Below are 20718 nucleotides of genomic sequence, written 5' to 3' on the forward strand. Positions count from 1 at the left end.
GTAACCATGTTGTGTCCAACAAACTGGAGACCATGCATCGCATACTTCATTTACCACTGTTATGATTGTCACAGTTCTATTTTTCATTTTATTATTATTATTATTGTGTCATTTATATGCTGTTCAATTTATTTCATGCCTCAAGCAGAATAAAAACATAACAAAATGCATGCTAAATAATACATGCATCTGAGAGGGTCTCAAGCTTCGGGTTCGTTTGTTTTGTGTGGATATATTAATACATTAATTAGCCTATTATATTAATTCACATAAATCATTCAGATCATGCGACTGCCACTAGGAGGCGATATGCGACAATCACATCCACATGCGAGTGTTTTGGAGACTGTGGAAAGACGGCTAAAGAGAGTGCAGGTTTATTAAAGTTTCATTACAAGGAACAACAAGGAACAAGTAACTCAGGTACAGAAAGGGAAAAACTACACCATTGAAAGTCCTGCTTCGTGTTTCCAGGGTTTAACTTGACACAAGTGAAAGTCGAGTTTATTCTCACTGGCTGTTGACCTTCACAACATCACTGTAGGACAGATCTTCTCAGATTTTCTGTAATGTAATTACAAATCTGGTGGACTTTTAAGAGCAAATTTGCAAATTAATAGGCTATACTGGAGACGAAAAGAAGAAAATGCTTTGCCTGTTGGCTTTGCTTTATTATCCGTGGAATCTCATTGGTAAGTTATCTGTATTATGACTTCAGGACACTTGTAATATAGATTAAAATGCTGCTGTCTTCTAAGCACGCATCGTTCTTATTAGTTTAAAACATATCTGGACATGTCAAAATCTTGACACAGAGAAAAAATACTATTTAAATAATACGAATGTATATATATATATTTTTTTTGTAAGTTTAAGTGGTGCTCTTTTTTCTCAGGTATTTTTCAGTTGTCTGAACCTTTTTTTCTGCAGGTGTGTTTGGCGTTGAGACAGATGAAATAAAGTCAGTGTTAGCGATGGAGGGAGAATCTGTCACACTAAACACTGATGTCTCTGTAACACAGAGAAATAAGATACTGTGGAAGTTTGGAGATCAAGGTGTTCTCATAGCTCTCTTAGATGACAACGAGGTCTCATTATTTAATGGTACTGAAGGGCAATTCAGAGACAGACTGCAGCTGGACAGTCAGACTGGATCTTTGACCGTCACAAACACCAGAACCACAGACTCTGGACTTTATGAACTAAACATCAAGGGAGGGTCAGGGGACCGAGTCAAGAAATTCAGTGTTACTGTCTATTGTAAGGAACTTGTCCATTTCAAACTCTTTTATTGGTACAAAATCATAATATGAAAATACTATTTAAATAAATGATTCATAAGTTGGTTGGAAGTAGATTTAGTAGGTCTCAGTTGGGGGAACAAGCATGTAGCCTACCTAATTTATCTGTAAATATTGTTAAATATGTATATATTGTATACTATATCTGTATTGTTATTGATATTCTTCTGATGTTTTGGTTGTTCTAGAAGCATCATTTTCCTCTGATTCCTGGGCTCATGCCGAGTCATGCATACATTGGTTTTTATTTTTTGCCTAAATGTATTTTCTCTTTTTTTTCCTGAGACATCTAATTTTTTAATTATTTCTGTGTATTCTCCAGCTCGTCTGCTCATTCCTGTCGTCACCAGAGACTCTTCACAATGTTCATCATCATCATCATCATCATATTGTTCATTGCTGTGTTCAGTGGTGAATGTTAGTGATGTGACTCTCTCCTGGTACAAAGGAAACAGTTTATTGTCCAGCATCAGTGTGTCTCATCTCATCAGCAGTGTCTCTTTACATCTGGAGGTGGAATATCAGGATAACAACACCTACAGCTGTGTGCTCAACAATCCCATCAGAAACCAGACCAAACATCTGGACATCAGTCAACTCTGTCAGCCATGTTCAGGTACGTTCAGGTCAGTGTAGATATTAGCATTTGTTTGGTACCTGGTATAAATTCCAGTATTAAAAAATAAATAAATACAACTCTCAAAACAAATGACCCTCCTTTAGCATCCTAATTGAAGTCCTCATTTTCTTCTTCAGAAATTCACTGTTGTGGTGTTACTGAAGCTGTGATCCGATTGGCCATCACTGTTCTGTTGGGTGTGGCTGTTGTTGCTTTTGTAATTAATGACATCAGATCCAGAAATGCTGTGTAAAATCTGTTCTTCGCAAATTTGCTCTGTAACGTGTGGTAAAAAGCACCATACAAATAAATACTGTATGAATATGAATATGAATGTCATCACTGTACCTCATTCCTAATTGAAGGATTTTAACTGTAGCTCATTCCTGATTGCCCCTTGTTGGAACTGTCCACATTCTTTCCCCATTCTATTATTGATTTATTTTTTTTTGGAAAAATAAGGGAACGTGCTTCTGCTAGAACAAACATTGGTAAGCAGTGTCACATGAAACTGAAGCTCTCAGTAGCCACAGGTGGCAAAAATGTGCAGAGGTTTCTGCTTATTTGCACGTAAACGTGTAAGATGAAGTGAGAAAACCAGAGCAGAAACTGATCAGTGCTTTGATGTATAACATTTTTAATGATTGTAGAACATAGAATTGTTTATTGTGCTCTCCACCTGCCACAACAAGCTTGTGTTCTATTCAGAGTTGTCCTCACATTTTATTTGTACAATTTAATTTCTGAAAGGAAATGTAATTTTATTAGGTAATATACCCAAATAAATACCCTAGTCAATTGAAAACTGTCCATCACAAAAAGATTCATGTGTGCTTCCAGGTCATTTCGCCACAATATCAGTGAATATCCACAGGTGATCACACACTACTTGTACATTAATGACTGGATAACCGTTCCTGCAGATGTACAAGCTGTCATTTAGCACAGGGCTTGACACTGGGATTGCCATTAATAATGCCAAATGTTCTAATGCAATGTTGTGGAATTTTTGAACAGACTGCTGAATTTCTTGAGGTGTTCTGGAGAAAGCCAGCATGTTCTTCAAAAGCTCTAACAGTAAAGGTCATCCCTTTAAATGCCTCAGGCCCCAGGATGGCCCAAACTTTCTCTTCCTCTACAGTCAGAGGAGGAACTGGATCGGCACCACCACTAATCATATCTGCTTCTCCATTTCTTTTTCTGTGCATAGATCACTGCTTAACCAAAGTATAATGTATCGTTGGGGAAATGAATGGTGCAGTGAAAACTGTTTCCTGAAACTGTAGTTCCCATTCGAAACAATCTCTCACATTTCATGGAATCACGCTCGGGGGAAAACTTGGTTTTCTATGAATACTGAAGGTTTACTGTACAAACCTATGTTGTTTCAGCCATACGATTCATCTCCATATGATGATGGCCCTCCAGTTTTCTAGGCCATATTCCTCTGCACCATGGATGAGTCTGCCCATATCATTCTGCTTTTAAGGATGCTTACTTTGAAGAAGATCCTCGCGCAAGTTTGCCCAGTGGATTGATTTCTATCAATGGATCTGAAAGATGCTTACTTTAATTTCCAGATCCCCCCCCAAGGTGCATCGCGGTGTCTCAGTTGTGCCTCCCTGAAACTCGCTAACTAAAACAGTAGAAAACAATCTCTCTACTAACTCATTCCCAAAGAATTGGCGATTTAAATGAATTAAGAACAATATACAAACAAATAGCTCATAAACCAAAAAGTATTTTTTGTCATAAACATGAATCTTTTTTCTTAAGATTGTTCTGAAGACAATAACTTAAGAAAAATGACATTTCTTGAAAAATATCTTCTTAAAAAATCATCGTAAATTACTAAAGTTAGGACAACCTCAGATAGTTGATCAATCCATCTTCAGACAGGCTCTTTAAAAGTAATTGTTCAAAAATATGATGCATTAAAAATGCAAAGCTAAACGCTCTTCAAGGTCATGACGAAAATAGTGGGTGTGCTTAATATGGTATCTGCAGGCAGTGTAAAAAGACAATCCTCGGTGTGTTTTTCATTGGGTTAATTAGTGAATTTTCAACACTTATTATGGAACATACTTAGTTTTTTTTTTTTGTGAATCTGGCCCCAGATTAATTTAAAAACATATATTTGCATCCCATATTTAGCCATTACTATTTAATATAGCATACAACATACAAATTTGGAGAAGGTCATGTAATCTTTACACTGTGATCAAAGTTGAATTAGAACATTAATTAGTGTTAATTTTATAAAACAGAAACCATAAAGCAGCAACACACACATTGATTCAAATTATGATACAAGTAACATAAGGGTAATAGGTATGTAGTGTAACATTAACACAAATATAAATATACATATATATATATATATATATATATCAAATAAATCATATATATCAATATAATGACTATATTAGGCATTAGCCATTGGCTAACCCTGCTGAAAAAAAAACAGCTAAAACCAGCCTAAGCTGGTTGGCTGGTCTTAGCCTATTTAAGATGGAAGTAGCTGGTTTTTGCTTGTCTCCCAACCTGGCTCAGCTGATCAAGCTGGTCTCCCAGCCTTACCAGCTAAAGAAGTGGTCAAAACCCAGCTATGAACAGGCTTCTTTTTTTTAGCAGGGGAATTGTTATTTTTCACTTGCCAGCATTTGAGTTAAATGCTAAGTATTTGTTTCAAACCTATATGAGTTTGACACTGACAGTGTTTCCGTCATTTAGGAATGCTATTAATTCATTCCTAAATATTCATTCCTAGATATTTAACGTAACATAAACTGTAGTGTGAAGGTGCTAGACTTGCCGTTGCTTAGCTGAAAACGCTCAATGTTTCTCTCATGCATGCAAAGAGAGCAAAACAGTCTTGCCATGTAGAAATGATATGCTACATATATATAATAGTGTGGACTAGGCCTGGACGCCGTTTCAAATTAGAAAATGAAACTAAAGAGACATAACAACAACAAAATAATAGCTGAGACTGCAACATGAGCAAGTCTATACCATTAAACTGAACTCGTCTTCTGTTGCTTATTCAGTAATAACAGGTGTTTCTTCATTCACTCCTTTTCCTGTTGATTCTGAAATGAAACAGAAACAAATCACAGAAATTCAAGAGAGAGATCATAATGAATGATCATAATGTTCATAATAAATAATAATGAATGTAAATAATTTACCATCAAATTACCATTACAAAAAAAACAAAACAAATTTACAAAATCCTTTAAATAACACATTGTCATTAGCACTTCGGACTCATTTTATAAGTTAAATTTTGTTCGAGCACTCGCTCTTTTCTCAAAAAATCAATATTATATTTGCTCAGTCGTGCACCTTCTAACATGTAAACTTAAAATTAAAGTTCACATTGATCTTTTGACGCTTTAAAAGATTTACAACTTGCCCATTCCTCTCCGGGCAAGCACACTTTCATTCACTTACATTAATTTCTGATTATTTGGCAATTTGTATCAGGAGGATTTTGTTGGATATATGAACAGATCATAGTGTAAATCAAAATAATTTAAAACAAGTGCCAGAGTAAGTACTTCAAATTGTCTCAACATTTTTACATTCAGAAATAAACTAACTTACATTAAGTGCAAAAAATTACTTCTGTTGACACTAAAATAGCAGTATTTTCTTTAGCAGGGTGGTAGTTATTTATGCCGCAGTATTGTAGTACATTATAAAACAGTATACAATAATAACATATTGAGTGTAATTTATGCTTATTGCAATTATTAAATGGATAATGCTTTATTGGGACAATAAAGCTCCCCCTACACCTACCCCTAGCCGTACCTGATAAACACTTTAGTATTAACTGAAAATAAATGCCCTTACGGTCTGATATGGAGAAAAACAAGTTTGGCAAAAGGTGAACTCATTCAAACTGGTCGATCGCATTCAAATGAATTGCCTCGGATATTTGCACTTAGAGTAAACATTCGTTGAAACATTTTCTTGTTTATCACTGTACAGCTGGACTTCTATAAATAGAGCAGATGGTGGATAAAGCTTAATTAAAAGACAACTACTCACCATGTGTACAAACTCCACTATCTTCAGAACTGGTGTTATGGACTACAAGACTCTTGCCGTGTCTGTCTCTGACTATGCCATCAGCACCATGTGGCCCTCCAATCGCTTGACTTATAACAGTGTCTTCAACAAAAATGCGCCGTTTCCTTTCACCTTTCTCCATCTCTGATCTTGTCTCTTCTTGTGAGACAGCACCTGGAAAGACAGATTTACATATACTGAAGAATCTGTTCTTCTTCTATATTCTGTGTGAAGCGGCAATGCTGTATAAAAGGCATAATAAAATAGAGCAGCTCATATAGACAGATATGGTATGTGTTTTCATTTTGTCAACTTAATTTGAGGATTAAGTGAAAATATTTAGTCTATCCATATTTTATTATTTATCCCTATTATTTTATTGTTTGCACGTGTTAAAATAAACCTATTAAAAATATATTTTAGCATTTTTAATGGGTCACAGACATTTGTTCATTCTTTATTTAATACTAATTTAATATTCTAATCTTGTCAATTAGTTGGGAAAATTAGCATCCCTAAGCTCTTCACGTCAGGTTTGTATTTGATTCATTTGTTTATTATTAGCTTTAATTTGCATACTGATCTTGAATGAATAACCTACATTGTTTTTGTTAAACAAAACAATCTGTGATTGGTCGCTGTACATGTCAAAGGTGGAGAGACATCAGATTTTATGGCATAGCTCAAAGGTTTGACTACAGTAGCAATTGCAGGTGGTTTTTTTTAATTAATGTATTAATGAATCAGAGTAAAAGTATCATTTAAGTACAGTAGTACTAATGAAGCATTTGTACTATACGTCTACAAACGTACAGGTTTTAGCAAAGCAACAAACCCCTTTTTATTTAACAAAACACATTTTACACATGCTGTATCAGTTTTAATACTTACCTATTTCTTGTTCAGAGATCTCCACTTCTCCACTCATCAAAGCTGCACACAGAATTTCATTACATTAGTTAAATATATAATTAATGTGAATTAACAATAAACTATACTTTCCACATCATTTAGGGTGCTTTAATATCAGAGTATCGCTAATTTGCTCATAATATTGATATACGAGGTTGAAATAAGGCTGTTAAATTTGTACAGTTCTTGATATAAACTTCAATAATCATAGAAAAAACTAATACTGGGCTAACCAGTTTGAGGAAAAAAGTTCTCAGGCTTACTAAAGAAAATAGTAAAGTAAAGAAAAATATTCAATAATCAAATATGTAACTAAAAAACTGCATAGTCTTCACGGTATGAATCAAATTGCTTCTTATTAAAAAATGATTCAGTCAAGAGCAGTGAGTGATTTTCTCTGTCTTGTGTTGTGTTATTAAAATTAATGATACAGACAGCAGCAGCAGGTTTATTAGACTGCTGTCCCTTTAAGATAGTGATGCCTAGTCTGATTCATTTCCGCGAACCATCTCTTTCAGACAGTTTGATTCAATGAACCAGTTCAAGAAATGATTAATCAGTTCCTTACATTACGTACTACTAATATTGCATCAATGAAACATTCAAATAAAGTTATTTGTATGAAAGAATATTGCTGATTATTGCCTTTCATTTACTTCAGTTAATGATATCTGTGGTCAGTTTCATTTGCTTATCCTTCATTTTCAGATACGACTGAGTCTACAATTATTAATTATTAACCATTGCAAATTTTAATATATATATATTAAATATATATATATAACTTTTAAGTAGTACTTAAAACACATTTCTTGCCATATCAGTTATACTTACATATTTCTTGTTCAGAGATCTCCCCTTTCTTTGTCAAAGCTGCCCACAGAAACACAAAAATGAGATTATAAGTGAGTGATCAGATGAACATGTCAAAAACACTAAGAGGACACTGTGTGATGCTTCATGTGCTTCTAATAATCACTTACAAAACAATACACACTGACAGCACTTATTGGTTAATGTTCATTTATATTCTGTACATTTTAACATCAGTTAAGTGATATGTCACATCTGTGACATTTTTACATTAGGCTTAATTAACTCTGTAGCATTTTTCTCTGGTAATACTTACACATTTGCTTTAGTCGTTCAGAGATCTTGCCTTCATGTCACAGCAGCACAGAAACAGAAACAAGATGATTATACGTAAATGAACAATGAAGTTCTCTGACCTCATTTTTCAATAAATGACTAAGCATTTTAATATATACAAGGACAACAATATTGTATATTTAAACTCTACTGTATAACAATAAAGCTGTTTTTTTTCTCTGTATATCAGTTTTAATACTTACGCAATTCTTTTTCGCAGTACTTCGCTTTATGTCACAGGAGCACATAGAAACAGAAAAAATTAGGAGATTATAAGTGAATGAACAGATGAACATGACAGAAACACTGAGAAGATACTGTGCGACTGTGTGCTTCTAATAATAATTCTAATCAATATCTTTAGGACTGCAAAGGCTATAGGAAGGTGAGGATTTTTCAGGGTTGGAGCTAAACTCTGCAGGAAAGTGGCTCTCTAAACCAAACTTGCCTGAGTTAAACTGACAAATAAATATATATAATCAGTTGTTATGTACAGTACTGGCAATATAATTGCTTTACACATGCTTATTGATCATTAAAAGTTGTATATATATCCTTCCCTTTCCGTACTGTGTATGTTTCACACGCTTTCTATTCTAGAGTAACCCTTTCATTGCTTAAACCCTAAAAATATTATATATACAGTGTATTAATGATATATGAGAAAATGAAGGTGTAATGCAAGACACGAGTTGACTGAGCTGACTGAGAACACAGAAAGCAGCTATTCTGAGGTAAAGGCCATTTATGAAAAGCTACGTCAAATGCAGACTCCTGAACAACACTCGTGACGCAGGATCGACGAAAGAGTATCGCTTTCAGAATTCATTGTTAGAAGAGCAGAAAGGTAATGTGAAGGGCTTGCAGCAGATGAAGAGGAATAACCTTGGTGTGATGTTGGATCGATCCTGGACTTTTCATCAAGACCACTGTCTTATCAATCGAAATGCAGTTCAACTCATTCTTGCATCCACTTACACAACAAACAAAGCTGTGGCTGAAGCTGCTGCATCTCGAGAAGTTTTGACGGTGTTGAAGAAACAAGAAATGGAAGCAGCAGTGCCAAAAAGCAAAAAGAACTTATTATAATCACTTACGGTGTCTACATTGAACACAGAGAACAGATGCACTTTCATTTCTGACATACTCCAAACACTTGAGTCTGCTGACAACAGGACAAATGAAGAGTAGAAGAATGTTCACTTTGATGTGTCCAGTTTAAACAGCTTGTTTGTGTCCCTACACACTTCAGGAAGACCCAAGCATCATAGACAAGTGGATGGTTTATTTTAATGGCGTCCCGGATCGCATTGAAGAATTATATGTTTGTTCTGAGCATTTTGTTTTGTAGACGAGGCAGTGTAATGGAGAGCTTGCAAGAAGCTTTGTCAAAAGATGAAGCAGCAGTAGTGAGAAGGTGTTAATCATAACAGTGACCATTTACTCACAAGCCTTTAAAAGGACCCATTTTTTTAAATTTTGTTTGTTTAAATCAAACAAAAGTTTGAAAAAGTCTACTACAGCACAATAAAGCTCATTTTCTCCTGTTGCTGTAGCTGTAATACTTACACATTTGCTTTAGTTGTTCAGAGATCTTCGCTTCATGTAACAGCAGCACATACAAAAATAAAAATGAGGAGATAAGTGAGTGAAGAACATGACAGAAACACTGAGAAGATGCTGTGTGATTCCTCGTGTGCTTCTAATAATCACTTCATCATCTGCATTAATTGATTTATCAGTAGCAATTGCAGTAATCTTATATATCACAATGTTTTATGTGATTCTATCATAAATATATTAATATCAGCTCAATACTGGACAAATCACACACTTCATTAATAATTGCACTAAATCAAACAAGCAGAACGAAGGGTAAAATCATACAATGAATTATCATAGTATACATATATTAAACTCTACTGTAGAACAATACAGATACTTTTTCTCTCTGTACAAGCTGTAAAACTTACACATTTCCTTTAGTTTTTCAGAGATCTTCACTTCATGTCACAGCAGCACATATAAACAGAGAAATTGTGAGATTGTGAGTGAATGAACAGATGAACACGTCAGAAACACTGCTTCTAAATCTCATTTCATCATCTGTACGGCTTTATATTTATGATCAGTAACAAATACAGCATGGTTTCTCAACTTTAGCTCCAACCCTGATCAAAGATACATGCCTGTAGCTTTCTAGTAATCCTGAAGACCTTGATTAGATTGTTCAGGTGGATTTGGAGCAAAACTTGAGGAACAGAATTCAGAACTACTGAATTACAGTAATGTTGTATGTGTTAAAGCCATCATTCATGTAAATTAATGTGAACAATATTTCCACTGCATTTACCGTGTCATGTAAATGTATATTTAAAATCTTTATAATATATAACAACGATGAAAAATCATATTAAACATTTAAACTGCTGTAGCACAATAAAGCAATTTTTTTCTCTGACTGTATTAGCTGTAGTACTTACATGTCTGATGGTGTTCAGATATCTCAGCTACATGTGTCACAGCAGCACATAGAAACAGAGAAATAAGACAAATGATTTTGCAGATGAACAAGAAGATACAGTGATTCTTTAGTGCTTTAATAATCACTTCATGTAAATAACTTATTAACAATATTATACATCTTACAGTAATCTGTTAATTGGCTAGTTTTTTTTTTATATATATTGCACAATATGGGAATGAATTAATTAATTTAAAAAGTCCACTTTAAATACCCAGATGATGCACTTGAAATGTGGAATGTTGGACACAGTGGAAATGCATTACAGTAACACAAGTTACGTAATCAGATTACTTGTTTTAAGTGACTAATAAAGTAATGCATTAGCTTTTAATTTACAAGAAAATATCTGGGTTACTTTTTCTAAAAAGCAACATCAGTTTCTTTGTTTTCTACCGTGGCCGAGAGAGCTTAACACACTGCAAATTAAAAAAATACATGAAAATAGAAAGCGCTTTTACATTTGCCAAAAAAAAAAACAAGGAAGTCCAGCCCAGATGAGAAAAGTACAGAAAAGTAATGTAACATTACTTTCCATAAAAAGTAATGTAATTAGTTACTTTTTTAGGGGAGTAACGCAATATTGTACTAAATTACTTTTAAAAGTAACATTCACTTTCACTGGCCACTTCATGCACTCATTCACAGCTTTAATTACATAGCAGAGGGGGAGGGCTATCAGACTCTGATAATGAAAAACAGAATAACTATAAAATTCACATATTACACGGTTGAGTATAGTGCATAAGTACATGATATATAAGTGCATAGTGTATAGTGCCTCATTTGGCACTCCAGTCTGTTACATTTACCCACCCTAAAAATGACATTAAAAAACATGTGAATGGTCAGAATAAAAATATAAAATGTATCTTTAAAATGTAATGAAATGTAAATGTAATGAAGTTAAATTCGACAAAATATACTGTAACCAACCTTGTTTTCATAGTACAGTTATGAGCTATTGTTACACAAACTCTTGCTACATCAGTTTTGATACTTACGCAATTCTTTTTCACAGTCCTCCGCTTCATGTTACAGAGGTACAAAGAAACAAAAATTATACAATAAGTGAATGTTCAGATAGAAATACAGAGAAAATACTGTGTTATTCTTTATGTACTTCTGATAATCACTGTGTAAAATACTTTATATGAATTATCAGTTACAATTACAGTAATGTTGTATGAGTGAACACTAGTTAAATCAATGTGTATTAGCAACAAACAATACAGAAACACTTTATATGGATTCATCTGTTAACATTATTTAACTACTTTAGTTAATATGAACTAACAATGAAAAATACTTAGTTACTTTGAACATTTACTCATATATTGTTAAAATCATTAAAGATGTTAGGTATTAACCAACTAAAACAAATGGCTTGCTCATGTGCAAATGCATTACCTAACATTAACTAATAGGACTTTATTGTTAAGTGTCACCAAAAATACTTATCACACAATTTACTAGTAACTATTTAATTATATATTTTAAACAATAGATAAAAAAAACGTGTCAGACCCATGACTTTTTATATTAAATTCAACTTACTCATTTGCTTTAGTTGTGCGGAGATCTCGGCTTCATGTCACAGCAGCACACAGAAACAGAAACAAAGAGATTATAAGTAAATGAACAGAAGAACATGACAGAAACACTGAGAAGATACTGTGTGATTCTTCATATGCTTCTAAATCACTACATCATCTGCATGACTTTTTATTAATAATCAGTAATGCTGCCTCTGAGCTGCAATAATACGTCTGTAAAAATATCTAAATACCAATTCAGATGCAGGTTATGGAAAAAAAATCCCGGCTGTTGTAGCCTAAAAGTTGAATCAAATCATGCTGTCTGAATAAAACTACACTATAAGTCTCCTACCCAAATCTTTCAAATTTTGTCAATTTAATCACAAAATTCAAACTATACATGCAATTCTTAATGTGGCATGACAGATCGCCTCAGTAACTGCAGCAGTGAGGAACACAAGTGAACCGATCATCTCTTCCATTTTACTACTAGTTACAGCACGAAATAAACATGAATGAACATCAGAAGGAAAGAACTGTGGAAAGAAGTCAATAAAACAGCTTGTACAGCCAATTCCACGTAAAGTTTTAGTTTCAGTTTTAAGTTGATTAACTGAGGTCAAAGTTTAATATAGAGTAGAGGTCTCTGTTAATGCTTTTAAAGCATTTTATCCACCTTTTTACAATGCTCTATGATATTTTGGGAGATTTTTGAGGCGATTCTTAGTGCAATAATTATTCATGGGATATGTTGTTAATTATATAAGGAGAACAGACCATGTTGTCTTTTTTCACGTAGTTACAGTGGAATATATAGGAACAATTAATAGGAAGAAAAAGAATGCAGCGAAATGAGAAGAGCTCTTGCCACAGATACTCTTGTTTAACCATGTCAAATTAAAATAGCGTTACGTTATTCTCCTGACATCTGAATATAGAACTTAAAAGAAAATGCACAGCTCATTCAGTCAAACTGGAAGATATGGTTTATTTATAGTGCAACCTTAAGTTGAAATGATTTTTTTCATTCATTTTAAATGGAACATCCCCATAACAGAAATGCATCCCATAAGTTAAGTTGCAAAAGGTCTGCTAGGAAAAAAAGGTGGATACACATTTCCATAGTCAGATAAATTCTGCTTTAAGAACAGTCATTTCCATAATAATTTTCCTCTAAATAATTTACAAATAACATTCTTCCTCTGAAATGTGTAAATGAAAACTGAAATAAAATAGATATTTATTGTTCTGTGGAGAGCTAAGCCTTCTCCATTCGGTGGATATTGTTGCTTCTGGTTTGTGAATTGTAATTAATAGAAAGCATAACAGAAAGTATACAAAATATTTTGTCACTCAAAAATTCACCTTTTTGGCCACGTCTGTAATACATATGTATTTACCTAATGTAATCTATACAGTCATGGCCAAAAATACCGGCACCCTTGGTAAATTATATTTCATAATGATATTATGATATTTCATAATTTACCCCCCCCCCCCCATTTTAAATTCTTATTATCCAATGAAAGGTTCGATTTTTGTGAATTTTTTAAATAAAAGATCAAAAGGATTAACGATGCAGATTAATTTTCACAGCGTTCTTTGATCATATTTACAAAGGGTGCCGATATTTTTGGCCATGACTGTACAACTCGTTCATAGACTGACATATCTCTAAAAATTTAAATAGGGTTAAATTGACTGAAAATGTCACATCTATAATGCTGGAATTGCTCAAATGTTGATAAAAAAATCATATTAAACATTTAAATTCTACTGTAGCACAATAAAACTCATTTTCTCCTGTCGTTTAAGCTGTAATACTTACACATTTCCTTTAGTTTTCCAGAAATCTCCGCTTCATGTCACAGCAGCAGAAAACAATTCATTAATTACTGCACTAAATCAAGCACAACTGATGATGAAAAATCATATATACATTTACTGTAGCACAGTAAAGTTCACTTTTCTTTGCCTGTATCAGCTGTAATACTTACAAGTTTCATTTAGTCGTTCAGTGATCTTCACTTCATGTCACAGCAGCACATAGAAAGAGAAATGAGAAGATTATAAGTGAATGAACAGATGAACCTGACAGAAACACTAAGGCATGACATACAACAAATTACTAAATAAATCTATTATTTACTCGCCATGTTCTTCCAAACCTGTATGGCTAGATATTAAAAGTCTTCATGCAGGTCTTTTCCATGCAATGAGAGTTTATCGTGACCATCGAAAAGATCAAAAATAAAATTTGAAACACCAGAAAAGTATAATAAATCTCCAAAATGACTTGTGAACTAGGCAAGTCTTGGTATTTTACATTTACATCTACTGTAATGCAACAAAATTCATTTTTTCAATTTCTGCCTGTATCATCTGTATTACTTACACTTTTGATTTTTTAGTTCAGAGGTCTTGTTACAATAAAGAACAACACTAGCAGCTGCAGCTGCAGCCATTAGGAGCAGAATAATAACAATCCCTGCTACAGCACCTGGAGACAGACCTGGTTCTGTAATGATAAAGAGAGACAGTCATTAGTGTGAATGTGTGTCTGATCTATAGCAAACACTATTGAGTTCTGATAGTTAGTGTGTATTATCTTTGTATACTGAAGTTTTTCTATTTTAAGGGAATTTTGATTCATTATGATCTAAGCCCTTTAAACTCACATCATCTGAATTATTCACAGACAGATGATAAACAATCTTTATTCAAAACACTTGAGTTCCTCACCACTGACAATAACAGTGAATCTCTTGTATGAAATCTGTTTGTTGCTGCTGATCTTCACTGTATAAAGTCCAGAGTCTGTGGTTCTGGTGTTTGTGATGATCAGAGATCCAGTCTGATCATTCAGCTGCAGTCTGTCTCTGAATCTCTCATCAGTATCATATAATGTTGAGCTCTTGAACTCTTTATCACTTTTAGCTATGAGTTTTCCTCCATCTCCAAACCTCCACACTATCAGCTCATTTCCTTGTAGTTGAGGAACCTGAAGTGTGACAGGATCTCCCTCCATCGCTGACACGCTCATAATTTCAGCTTCAGCCCCAGCAATAACAGATGGAGGCTCTACAAGAATCAGATGCACAGACAGAAAATAAATATACTGAACACTGTTACTGGCACTAGAATATTAATCCTTACTGATTAGTTCATTTTATGGTTACTACAAAAGGAATATGTAGATTAATAAAAGTAGTATCAAGTTGAATGTAGAACAATTACAGCTGGCTGACAAATTTGATTGGCCATGAGGCACCTTATTCCATATCACAACAAAGGGACATTTTTGACCCTGGACCACAAAACCAGTCCTAAGTAGCATGGGTATATTTATAGCAATAGCCAACAATACATAGTATGGGTCAAAATTATTGATTTTTCTTTTATGCAAAAAATCTTTAGGATATTAAGTAAAGATCATGTTCCATGAAGATATTTTGTAAATTTCCTACCATAAATATATCAAAACTTCATTTTTGATTAGTAATATGCATTCCTAAGAACTTAATTTGGACAACTTTAAAGGCGATTTTCTCAATATTTTGATTTATTCAAATAGTTGTATCTCGGGCAAATATCGTCTACAACTATCTGAACAAACCATCTATCAGTGGAAAGATTATTTATTCAGCTTTCAGATGATGTATAAATCTCAATATCAAAGAAAATGACCCTTTTGACTGGTTTTGTGGTCCAGGGTCACATTTCACTGTTTGAATCACTGCACGTATCTGTGTTCAAAAGATAGAACAAAAATTAATTGTGTTATACAACAAGCATTACTGCCTTTGAGTTGTTTCAATACTGTTATTGAAGGAATAAAACTAAAAAGAAAATTGAAAACATCTAATTATTCAAAAATATAAATATCCTCACCATAAACAGTAACACTAAATTTAAAATATGAGGTTCCAGTGTTGTGGCTGATTTCTGCTTTATAAAGTCCAGAGTGATTGGTTCTGATGTTTGTGATGGTGAGAGATCCAGTCTGATCCAGCTTCAGTCTGTCTCTAAATACCTCATAATCTTCATATGAGATTTCATCTCCATCAATTTGAGCAATGGTGAAACCTTTCTCTCCAAACCTCCACTGTATCAGATAAAGTCTCTGTATTTGAGTAAGATCAGGGATTAAAGTGACAGAATCTCCCTCCATCACTGCCTTCACTTCATCTGCTCCAGCATAAGACGCTCCTGCAGAACAAACAGAAACAGTTTCTCAAATATTACACTCATACAACACTGCTGGTAATGATGTTAAAGATTTATTCTTGTCTCATTTACATAGTCTGATTTATGATGAATGATGTGATCTTTGTTTATGTTCTTTTGTGCCTGAGACACCAAATAGCACCTGGTTCCAGATGTTTTGAGTTAATTTATTCGTACACAATATCGGGGGTGATGTATCTGTATAGCATAGTATGGCACTCGTTCCCTTACGAAAATTAACCATGGTTTTATTTTAAAAAGTATTAACCATGTTTTGGCGAATTGCCATTTATAACCACGGTTTTACTGCAAATACCATGGTTAAACTATGGATGGTGTAGCAAAACCATGGCTAATTTGTGGTTACCATGGTTTAACTATGGTTTGTTTTGGTTTTATTTGCAGTAAAACTGAGGTTAAATTTGGTCTCGTTTCCCCAAATGCGGTTTCCGGTGAAAACGAAAGTGTTGAATGAACAAGAGAATTGCGCACTTACCACACATTATTAGCAAAAACAGAATGAGTTTTAAAGTGGTCTTCATAATGTTGAATCTTACATAATCTGATTTCGGTGGATAGTATTAATACGATAGTATTAGCCTTTTTCACACTTCCGTGTTTCTGGCTTCCGGTTTAGCGCATGCAGGGTAAAAGCTTTTCCGGTGACAACAGCGGCCGGATTGAACAAGAATAAATTCAACCAACTGTTCTTTCTGTTTAGAAAACAATGAAACATCTTTACATTTATTCTGGAATTGCTCTTACACAACATCATTTTGGTGTGACATTCTTGACTTTATCAAATGTTATGTGAATCCTAATTCTGAGTTTAATTATAGAAATGTCATTTTTGGCTTTCATGAATGTAAAAAAAAAAATTGATGCTTATTTTATAAACCTTATTTTCCTTTTAGCTAAATATCATATTCATAAATGTAAATTTTCTAAATGTAAACCTTTTTTTTTACGATTCAAACATGAAATTAAAATTTATTTTGATTCTAATGAGTTCTCTACAAACTTGAAAGCCATAAGAACAATGACTTTGTGGAAGGACTTGGCACTTCCTTTGGACTGAAAGACTGTCCCCGAGCGGTTGTTGGTTTGTTGTGTTTTGACGATGACAGTTCGCATTGTATTTTTGTTGTTGTTGTTTGTTTTTCTCAAGCATTCAATAAAAAAATAAAAAAATTTTTTTACAAATTAGATCCTATGAAAATGCTTTAACTGCCGGTACTGTACTCTATAAAGCGCAAACATTTCACAATTAACTGTTTGGTCAGCTTGGGTCATCACAAATAAAAGTTTGTTTAATTCTAAATGGTGGCAGTTATAATTCAGTAAACGTTAGCTTTGCCATTCTGTCCGTTTGGTGCTGGCTGTGCATGACTCTCCACGTGATTTTTTCTCTCGCTATAATTATTATTATTATTAAAGTAATGTTGTATTTTCTAATTGCTCTCCTTTGCATTAATGTGCTGGAGTAAATGTATAATGTGCCCTGTGAAATACATATTAAACAAGAGATGACTCTGATTCATGGCTTTGTTCCTATTCTATCAGGATTATGTTGTTGTGTTGAGTTTAATATGCTTCAACCGGACTGGGTTTAATATTCTTGGAAAAATGTGCATCTGGTCGTAAATGTTGTCATTTTGAAATAATTTATCATGATGTTGTGATTTGAGGGAAATGACTGAGTAAATTGAGAGAATACACTCAAATGTACCAGAGATCAAAGACAATGGGACTTTGCCGGAGACACCATCCAGCGCTATGTTAAGCACATTATCTCAGAGTCAGCGGTCTGAGTGGACATATAAGTTACAAACAAGTAAAATGTTATTTCTTTATAGATTATATAACAACAACTTGGAAAAGACAAAACAGAAAAGGTAAGAAGCATTAAAAAAAGTCTTCCTTTAGTTTTTCTTCAGCCATTCAGAGGTGGATTTGCTGGTGTGTTTTGGATCATTGTCCTGCTGCAGAACCCAAGTTCGCTTCAGCTTGAGGTCACGAACAGATGGCCGGACATTGTCCTTCAGGATTTTTTGGTAGACAGCTGAATTCATGTTTCCATTTATCACACCAAGTCTTCCAGGTCCTGAAGCAGCAAAACAGCCCCAGACCATCACACTACCACCACCATATTTTACTGTTAGTATATGATGTTCTTTTTCTGAAATGCTGTGTTACTTTTACGCCAGATGTAATGGGACAAGCACCTTCCAAAAAGTTCAACTTTTGTCTCGTCAGTCCACAGAGTATTTTCCCTAAAGTCTTGGGGATCATCAAGATGTTTTCTGGCAAAACTGAGACTAGCCTTTATGTTCTTTTTGCTCAGCAGCGGTTTTCGTCTTGGAACTCTGCCATGCAGGCCATTTTTGCCCATTCTCTTTCTTATGGTGGAGTTATGAACACTGACCTTAACTGAGGAAGTGAGGCCTGCAGTTCTTTAGCTGTTGTTGTTGGGTTCACCACTGTTCCATGTTTTCAGCATTTGTGGATAATGGCTCTCACTGTGTTTCGCTGGAGTCCCAAAGCTTTAGAAATGGCTTTATAACCTTTTCCAGACTGATAGATCTCAATTACTTTCTTTCTCATTTGTTCCTGAATTTCTTTGGATCTCAACATGCTGTGTAGCTTTTGAGGATCTCTTGGTCTACTTCACTTTGTCAGGCAGGTCCTATTCAAGTGATTTCTTGATTGCGAACAGGTGTGGCAGTAATCAGGCCTGGGTGTGGCTAGAGAAACTGAACTCAGGTGTGATAAACCAAAGTTATGTTTTAATAGGGGGGTTGGATTTTGTTTTCCGTTCATAAAAAACCCCTCGATTTAAAAACTGCATGTTGTGTTTACTTGTGTTATCTTTGATTAATATTTAAATTTGTTTGATGATCTGAAACATTAAAGTGTGACAAGCAAGCAGTAAAATAAAAAATCAGGAAGGGGGCCACCACTTTTTCACACCACTGTAAAAGATGATTAATGTTTTGGCGTGTGATGTGTTTATTGAACCAATCAGAAAAGAGTAAATGAGTCAGCGAGAGCCTCATTTGATTGGCTACAAGAAGGTGGTGGACCTGCCCGCCCCTTCACGCTTGCAAAACTCAGTGAGTGAGAGAATCGTGCCAAAATCTAACACTTACAGACAAAGCTTCTGTATACGATTGCAAAGATGATGAATAGATGGATGATAGCTGCATTAACCGTATGGATATCAGCATCAACTGAGTACGGCAAGATGGATTCTGGCAAGATGGCGAGCTAGGCGCACATGTTTTGCTGAGCTCTGGCAGAATCATTTAAATTTGTATGATTTGTGGCTACCTTCTCACAAACTCAGTTGACTAATTAAACCCACTGTTGTGTTTGTTTATTTCTTTTAATGCGCTTTGGTTCAGTTTTTTATTTTTTTCGTTAAGTATAAAACATACAGGAAAATATAGCGCATTTAGCAAACAGAGCCCAAAGTGTAGACTACCCATGGAAACGGATCACATTTACGGTCGTGAGAATATCAAGGAAAGACGACGGGATGCCTCTCATATTACTCCAACCAAAAATCTTCCAAAGAAGGCCAAACCAGAAGACACTGACATTTCCAAGGCAGCCTTGCTACAGGCCATTAACTCATGAACTGCGAGATTTGACTCTCAGGACCAAAAGTTGGAGGATATTGCAGATAAACTCAAACAAAACAGCATCATGATTGCAACCATCTCCAAGTCGGTCGAATTTAATGCTGTGGAGATTAAGGAGTGCAAGCAAAAATGTGGAGTGTTGGAAAAGCAAGCAGTCGTGGGAAGTCGGGGAAGTCATGGCCTAATAGTTAGAGAGTCGGGCTTGTAATCCAAAGGTTGCGGGTTCGAGTCTCGGGCCAGCAGGGATTGTAGGTGGGGGAGTGAATGTCCAGCGCTCTCTCCACCCTCAATACCACGACTGAGGTGCCCTTGAGCAAGGCACCGAACCCCCAACTGCTCCCCGGGCACCGCAGCATAAATGGTTGCCCACTGCTCCGGGTGTGTGTTCACGGTGTGTGTGTGTTGTTCACTGCTGTGTGTGTGCATCGTTGGATGGGTTAAATGCAGAGCATGAATTCAGAGTATGGGTCACCATACTTGGCAGTATGTCATTTCACTTCAGAAGTTCTCATAATCTAATGCGGACTTGAAATCGAAAACATCAGAATTGGAGCGTAATCGGAGATGGAATCTGCGTATCTTAGAGTAATTGGAATAGAGAGGAAAAAGGGAGACATTTATATAGTATTCAACAGAAGGTTGGGACAGGGAAGATCACTGGAAAGAATCAAAGGGAAGAAATAATTTTCGCTAGGTTAAGGATTGGTCATCGTGGGTTAAATAA

The 20718-nt window shown here is 34.8% G+C and overlaps 3 protein-coding genes across 5 annotated transcripts in view; 2 read left to right on the plus strand and 1 right to left on the minus strand.

Moving 5' to 3' along the window:
* LOC306875003 (uncharacterized protein) overlaps positions 1-20718 on the plus strand; it is a 262032-nt gene that overhangs the window by 60617 nt on the left and 180697 nt on the right. The gene's annotated exons all lie outside the window — the stretch shown is intronic.
* On the plus strand, positions 327-2736 carry LOC306875096 (SLAM family member 5-like). Its single transcript, XM_079425500.1, has 4 exons — positions 327-692; positions 931-1260; positions 1624-1917; positions 2058-2736. The coding sequence occupies exons 1-4, from the start codon at positions 647-649 to the stop codon at positions 2171-2173; spliced, it is 786 nt and encodes a 261-aa protein (XP_079281626.1). The 5' UTR covers positions 327-646; the 3' UTR covers positions 2174-2736.
* On the minus strand, positions 4550-16990 carry LOC306875013 (uncharacterized protein). Of its 3 annotated transcripts, none has more exons than XM_079425375.1 (17): positions 16847-16990; positions 16015-16332; positions 14866-15204; positions 14519-14641; positions 14121-14150; positions 13952-13981; positions 12143-12172; positions 11590-11613; positions 10545-10571; positions 10035-10064; positions 9631-9660; positions 8265-8288; positions 8042-8071; positions 7747-7785; positions 6892-6933; positions 5980-6174; positions 4550-5012 (listed from the first exon to the last, which is right to left on the minus strand). In XM_079425375.1, the coding sequence occupies exons 1-17, from the start codon at positions 16890-16892 to the stop codon at positions 4963-4965; spliced, it is 1407 nt and encodes a 468-aa protein (XP_079281501.1). In that variant the 5' UTR covers positions 16893-16990; the 3' UTR covers positions 4550-4962. The 3 variants fall into 3 exon arrangements, 2 of the variants coding, with proteins under 2 accessions (XP_079281501.1, XP_079281502.1); XR_013784682.1 differs by lacking the exon at positions 4550-5012 and adding an exon at positions 9159-9226 and having other exon boundaries at positions 6116-6174; positions 16847-16973; XM_079425376.1 differs by lacking the exons at positions 4550-5012; positions 5980-6174; positions 6892-6933; ... (1 more) ...; positions 8042-8071; positions 8265-8288 and adding an exon at positions 8924-9226 and having other exon boundaries at positions 16847-16973.

The sequence above is a fragment of the Barbus barbus genome (genome assembly GCF_936440315.1).
Source record: "Barbus barbus genome assembly, chromosome: 9".
Classification (NCBI taxonomy): Eukaryota; Metazoa; Chordata; class Actinopteri; order Cypriniformes; family Cyprinidae; genus Barbus; species Barbus barbus.